Source organism: Condylura cristata, unplaced genomic scaffold, assembly GCF_000260355.1.
Source record: "Condylura cristata isolate star-nosed mole 26May11 unplaced genomic scaffold, ConCri1.0 scaffold00020, whole genome shotgun sequence".
Taxonomy (NCBI): domain Eukaryota; kingdom Metazoa; phylum Chordata; class Mammalia; order Eulipotyphla; family Talpidae; genus Condylura; species Condylura cristata.
Window position 1 is genome coordinate 27,419,934 of NW_004567121.1, and position 6,891 is coordinate 27,426,824.

The window sequence follows — 6,891 nt, forward strand, 5'->3', positions numbered from 1 at the left end:
TGGGCACCCCCAGGTCCCCAAGCAGTGCGGGGCCAGAAAGCACTCAGGCTTATCCTCTACACCCCTGCCTGTCGCCTCTGCGAGCCTCACTGGGTCTGCGCCCCCCCTCCAGCAGCCAGCTACCTGGCCGGCTGGACAGCTGGCTGCGACGCCCTTCCTGTCCGGAACCCCGCAGGGCCCAGCCCCTAGTACAGCTGCTCCCGGGATCTCTGGCCTCCACCTGGGCAAACCTCCCACTGCTCCCCTCTGCCGCCAGCATGACCTCCCCAAAACGCTTGTCTCCTCACGGCTCCCCCGAGCTTCTCTGACTCTGGACAAAAGACGAGGACCACGGGGACATGGGCAGGACTGGCCGGCATCGGGCCTGACTGTCCTTCCCAAGCTTGGACGCCGCCGCCATCCCCCTCTGTCGGGATTCCTTCCCTGTGTCCTGACAACCTGAAGGGCCCTTTCCCCACTTGCTCCACCCAGGAAAACCCACTTCTGGTGTCATTCCGAGAGGCCCCTCTGACGTGCGGGGGCCGCTGACCTCCCTCCTCTGCGCAGCGCGGCGCTTCCAGACACGTGACGTGACCGCTGCTCTGCCCACAGAGGGCTCCCCACGGGAGAGACGCAGCGCTGGTCCCAGAAACATCGCTGGGTGAGCGCTGAACGAAACGCATCAGGCCGGCGGCACGCTCTGGCACAGGGCCGGAGGGCGCCAGGCCTCTCTGCGTGGCCCTGGATGCTGCCCAGCTCTGCTTCTCTGCTCCCCTGTCCCATCTGCTCAGCTCCTGTCCTGTCAGGACCCCAATTCTCAGCACCACAGCACCACAGCCCACCTGGGCTTCTTCAGACCCATGACGAAGGCCTCCAGGATCCTGAGGACATCGTTGGGGTGCACGAGCCAGGGAGAAGGGGGGGCCTCCTTCTCTTCGGGCTCCTCTCCCTCCTGGCTTCCTCCCTCCTCCTCCTCCTCCGCCTCCTGCCACTCCTTCCCCTGCTCCTGCTCCTGCTCCTCGCTCCTGAGGTCAACCTGCTCTGGCGACTCCACTGCCGACATCAGGCTTCTTTGTTCCTGGCGGGACAGCAGAGATGGGGTTGAGTTGGAGAAGGGAGCACAGCGCAGATGCATGAAGGCAGGAAGAGGAAACTATGTCCACCAGTGGTCTCGTCATCTGCATTTAGTTTGCTTAAGGGATTTCTACTCTACAGGACTTTTTCTTCTTTTTTCCACATTTTTTTATTATTTTATAACAGTTTATTTTTACATCATTTTGTACATTTTTTTCCCCATCTCAATTGTAATCCCCGCGGGTTTCCCATCACCAAATCACCCGTGTGCCATCACCATAATCCCGTGCATTTCCCTCCCCCCCCCCATTTTTGATCCCATTCCCCACTCCACCCCCGCAAAATGTCTCTGGTATATGGTTGTTCATTATTTTTGTTATTTTCTCGCCTGGTCCATTACACTCCTGCTATGAGTGAAACCATCCGGTATTTTTCTTTCTCTTTCTGGCTTATCTCACTAAGCATGATCTTTTCCAGCTCCATCCAAGTTGCTGCAAAAGGCATGTGTTTCTCTTTTTTGGTTGCTGCGTAATATTCCATTGTATACAGGATTTTTTTTTTTTTAAAGATTGATTTATTTATGCACATAGAACTGGGGTACAGGCCAGAGGTGTGGGGGCGGATTCACCAGAGACAGAGCGGGGAGCAGACCAGGCACGGTCCAGGAGAGGTCCGCCGCGCCACGTGGGTCAGCTCCGGGCTGGGGATGGAATTTGTGCTGAAGCGGCTGCGGCCAGCTTGCTAATGCTGCGCTTTAACCTGTCGCGCCACCAGGGAGGGGCCGCTACAGAAATTTTTAATGCGATCAAATATATATTTTCCCTCTTTTTGGTTCTTTCTAGAAGCATATCACTCTAGAATTAGAATACCAAAAATATTTTTTAAATTAAAATCTCTTTAGACTAAGTTTTCATAATGTTTTTAGCATGCTGACTGTGACAACAGCCCATACTGTCACACCGGGTGCTGCACACAGACCCCGCCTTGCAGGGAGGGCTGACAGAGCAAAACGCTTTAAGGTCAGCAGGCCTGGGTCCCACCGAGGTGAGAGCAGGGTTGAGGAGAGAATCCCTTGGGTCTCAGTGTGAGAACAGCTTTCCATCCCAGCTGTTCTTCCCTTCACCGGTTAAAAAAATAATAGCAATAGCAAGGGCAATGCTGTGTTAGCTACCAAACCCTCAGCCTTTCCCCGAGACAGTACCCAGAGACAGCAGTGGCCGTGGGGAGGGGTCGGAGTGCCCTCTTCTGACTGCACTTTCTTTCCCTTACCTGGACAGACGGTGAGTGATGGACTTGGTATCTGAGAAAGAATTTCACCAGCTTATACAGGTCATCCTCACTTTCAATTCTGAGGGCCTGGGGGAGACAGAAAGATGGCTCCAGCACCCCCTGGAGGCGCCCACCGGCTCAGGCAGCCCCTGAGAGCCTGAGGCCTGGCTGGGCCCACTGCCGCCCCGCCCCGCCCCGCCCAGAGCAGCCTTCAGCCCTGGGACAGGCCAGCAAGCCAGGAACAGCTGCCGTGAGCCTGATGGATGTGAGAATGCTAGAGGGGGCTGAACACACATCTAGTTCAGGGGCTTGGGGGACCTATCACCTGAGAGCCAGCAGAAGGGTGACACGTTAACACGACTGACTAAAGGGGGGCCCTGCGCCTGGGGCGCTCCTGGAAGCCCAAGCCTACTCCCGGGCTGAGGCAGTGCTGCAGAAACCTGGACGCCCGCTGAGAATGACCCTCCCTCCGCTGCCCCGCCACTCAGCCCAGCGGGACTCACGGAGAAGATGGCGTCCAGCCTCAGCAGGTAGCCCTCGCTCTGCTCCAGCGGCAGGAGGAGGCTCAGCAGCTTGCTCTCTATGAGGAAACCCTGCGGACAGGCAGGACAGCGTTCGGGAAGGAGTGCTCGGGCCTGCAGGCGCCCTGCGAGGCCAGCAAGGGTGGCCAAGGAGCGGAAGCCCAGAGAGAAGCGTAGAGCCACAGGCCACGAGGAAGGCCTCCTGGGCCTGCCTCAGCCATTCCCGGGTATGAGGGCGAAGCTCAACGGGGCGTAAAGGCCCACCGCACCCACAAGCCAGCGGGCGAACACCTGAGTTGCCTGCGGCGGTCCAGACCTGGCCCGGACACAGGGGCCTGCCCACCCAGTGCCCCTAAATTCTCCAGAACACAGCAGCAGGCACCGGGCCAGAGGAGAGGGAGGCGTGGAGCTAAAGCAGGGTGCACAGGGCCTGGGAGGGAGCCACCCAGGGGCCACTGGGGAGGGGGAGCGCCTGAGGGGACACTGGAGCACACCTGTGAGTGCCCAACCACGTCCCTCAGAAGAGCTGCCCTTGGGCCACTGTGGCCCTGTGCAGCCCCAGGGGTCCCAGCCCCCAGTGGCTTGGCCCTACCCCCACTCTGCCCTGAGGGCTTGGCCCACTCCTGTCCACTGGGCTGGCCTGTCCCGTGGCCCAGTCGGAGTCATCATCAGGCAGCCAGGGTAGGAGCGGAAGCCGCCCCCAGGAGCCCAGCCAGCCTCACCGACTCGTCACACAGGAGCATCAGCAGCTTTCTGGTCGTCTTCTCTGAAATTTGCTTTGGCAGGTCCAGGTATGACTCTGTTTCTGAGATACCCTCTTCTGTGCCCTCCTCTCCTGCAGATGGGTCATAGAGAAGAGCCAGAGAGGGGAAGAAAAAGGTAATTCCTTGGTCTTGGTTACTTTGAGAAACAGCCAAACGACTTTCCCTAAGTAATGTGCCCTTTTGAAAAGTCCCTGGAAGACTCTGTATGCTGGACAAAGCTTCTTATAAGCAGGGGAAGAGAGGTTGTGGTAGGAGTGAAAACTATCTGGACAGGGTCTACTTGGTGGTGCAGGGGTTAAAGACAGCTATCAAGCTATAGCACGGGTAAGATCCCCAGCCAGGGGCTGACCCACATGGCGCGGCAGACCTCTCCTGACCCGCCCCCTGCTCCCCTCAGCAGTGGACTCTGTCTATCTGCCTGCTCTGCTCCCCGCTCTGTCTCTGGTGAATCCTCTCACCCTCCGCACTTCTGGCCTGTACCCCATTTCTTCTATGCTTAAGTAAATACATCTTTAAGGTGTAACCACCCCTGAGGCTTGTCTGGTCTTCCAAGAGGCCTAGAAACAATCACCGCTGCCAAAGCTGCACGAGCACCCCAACTCCCAGGCTGCGGATCCAGAATACCACCCTCATCGCAGGGGTCAGGGCTCCCGGGAGAAAAATGGCTATCTCCAGACATGAAGCAGGGAAAACATAATATGAGCCTGGAACATCCGGGCATTTCGGAAATCCAGGAAGCTATAAAAGACTACTGGGGTTGAGGGCGCTCCCTGGTGGCGCAGCGGGTTAAAGCGCAGCACTATGACGCTATCAGCAGCCACTGAAACACCAGTTGGATCCCGGCCAGGGAGCTGACCCACAGGCCGCACCAGACCACTCCTGACCCACACGCTGCTCCTCTCAGCAGTGCATTTCAGTGGATCGGCCTGTCCTGCTCCCCACTCTGTCGCTGGTGACTCCTCTCACCCGCACCTCTTGCCTGTCTCCCAGTTCTTAAGTGCATAAATAAATAAATCTTAAAAAAAAAAAAAAAACTCCTTTGTGTCAAAGGAACCCAGAAGCCAACACAAGGGGACGAGACCAAAGACGGCCGTGAGCATCTGCAAGGTGACTGCAGTGAGCCAAACACACAGGGTCTGTGTAAGTGTCTGACAAACATCAGCCGCCGCCTTTGGGAAACGCCAGACACCCGAACCGCCTACTCTGGAAAGTGGTAAGTGGAAAAAGATAAGCCCTGTTCTTCCTCTAAAACTGTATCTTAGGGTGACAAATAGCTGGTGGGGGGAAGGTTCTCACTTCAGAAGAGAGAAAAGAATGAGATGAAGGCACGGCGATAGGGCTTAGACTATCCCCATTTTGCCATCACCAGTGCACGTTGTGGATCTTAGGTTATGGTTACCAGAGGCTGCAAAAGGCAGGAACACATGAATCTGACCGAGCCTCCAGATCGGTCAGTTTATAACACAGTTTGAGAGGCAAAGCTGTGCAGAGGAGCCTTAGAAGCCAGGTCAACCAGCTGCACTCCAGCCCTCCGAGCCTGCTGGCCTTCACTTCCTGACCTGTCGAGTGGACGGGTCAACCCGCTGTTCCTTGAGGGCCCCTCAGGCTCCAGGACCCTGATCCAGTCACCTGTTTGCATCAGCACTTCTTCTAGTATCTGTGTGGCAGACTTTTGCTGCTGAGAGATGGGCCCCACATTCTTCAGGAACCACAAATCGGGGGCTGTCCAGGGGAGCCCCAGGTGCTGCACATGGATGATCCTGTCGACATCAAAGGCTGTGCGGATCAAACCCTTGGCCTCCTCTTCATTCATCAGCCAAATTTCCCGAAACTGCTTCTCGTCGATAAGAGCAAAATGCCTGTGAAGGAGAATTAGGGGGGATGGCCAACTTTCCCCAGGCCCCCCAGTTGGGAGCAGGGTAAGAACCGAGGCCAAGCCATGGTGCCACCCCCAAACGGGCAAATGAAGGGACAAGGATGACAACACAAGGGGCCTCTGGCCCAGCTCCCCAAAGGTGGGTGACATCGAAATTCAAGAAGACATGGCTGCCCCCAGCCCCACCCCACAACCTCGATCCGAGGACAAGAGTCTCGGGACCTGTGCCCCCAAATACCTCATGGCTTTCTGGAGCTCCTTGAACTGTATCACAAGGCGTTTGTAGTCTGAGGTTAGTGACCAGTTTTCCTCCTGAAATGACTTTACCTGCCTGGCGTATTTTGATCTCAGATTGTTGAGTATGTCGTGTAGGCTGGGGCGAGGAAGAAGAAGGCGTTGGCCTGAAGCTGAAGGCATGTGTGCTTCTCTTACCTGCTTCACTCTGTTCTACGATGCCAGGCCCAGCAGGTAGAAGGACAGAAAGTCCCCACATGTTTCCAACTGTCCAGGTGCCATGCCGGAAGGAAAGGGGCTGGAGGCATGGAGCGTCCAGAACTCCACACACATTCCAGGAGCCCAACCTGCCTGAGAGGCAGCCTCCTGCTCAAGAGAGTGTGGCTGAATTTTCCTCAGCGCCCCACATATCAGCGCCACTCTCCAGGCCAAACCATATTTTAACAGTCCCCCATTTGGGCCTCCCTGGTGGTGCAATGGGTTAAGTCTCAGCGCTATGAAGCTACCCACAGCCACTGCAGCACCAGTGCGATCCCCGGCCAGGGAGCTGACCCCACGGCACAGCAGACCTCTCCTGTCCTGCCCACTGCTCCCCTCAGCAGTGCATTTCAGTCAATTTGCCTGTTTTGCTCCCCACTCTCTCAGCCCCCGCACCTCTGGCCTATACCCAGCTCTTGTATGTATAAATAAATAAATCTTTAAAAAATTAAAAAAAATAGTCCCCTACTTAAATCGCCTACCTCAACTTGAGATGGAAACTGCACACCGCAAACCTATAATACATGGGTCCTCCATTCTCAAATTGCTGATACTCTCAGCAGATCCAGTAATTCATGCATTCGGTCACCATATACTCATTAAGCACGCAGTCTCTCTTGGGCCAAAAATATATTTGAATACAAAGACAAACACAAGGATGTGCTTGAATACAGGCATGAATCACCTAGTCAGATAATCATCTCGTCACTACAGTATGAAAAGTGGAGCACAGTATAATGAAAAGATGTTTACACAAAGTGTGAGGGGCATGAGCTTATACCCTGCCTTGCAAGGGAAGGAAGTGGGCAGTTTCTGATCAGTAAGAAACAGTTACCCCCTGGCCACCTGCACTATAGCTTGGGCATGCCACACCCCTGTTTCACTGCCACACCCCTGTTTCACTGCCACACCCCTG

The 6,891-nt window shown here is 55.8% G+C and overlaps 1 protein-coding gene across 1 annotated transcript in view; it reads right to left on the reverse strand.

Annotated features, from left to right (window-relative positions):
• Positions 1-6,891, reverse strand: part of DRC1 (dynein regulatory complex subunit 1) — a 28,212-nt gene that overhangs the window by 1,562 nt on the left and 19,759 nt on the right. The window contains exons 8-13 of the mRNA XM_012727351.1: positions 5,722-5,856; positions 5,237-5,466; positions 3,566-3,678; positions 2,826-2,915; positions 2,323-2,409; positions 822-1,057 (exon numbers count right to left, since the gene is read on the reverse strand). Coding sequence (XP_012582805.1) covers positions 822-1,057; positions 2,323-2,409; positions 2,826-2,915; positions 3,566-3,678; positions 5,237-5,466; positions 5,722-5,856 — 891 coding nt within the window. The remainder of the gene's footprint in view (positions 1-821; positions 1,058-2,322; positions 2,410-2,825; positions 2,916-3,565; positions 3,679-5,236; positions 5,467-5,721; positions 5,857-6,891) is intronic.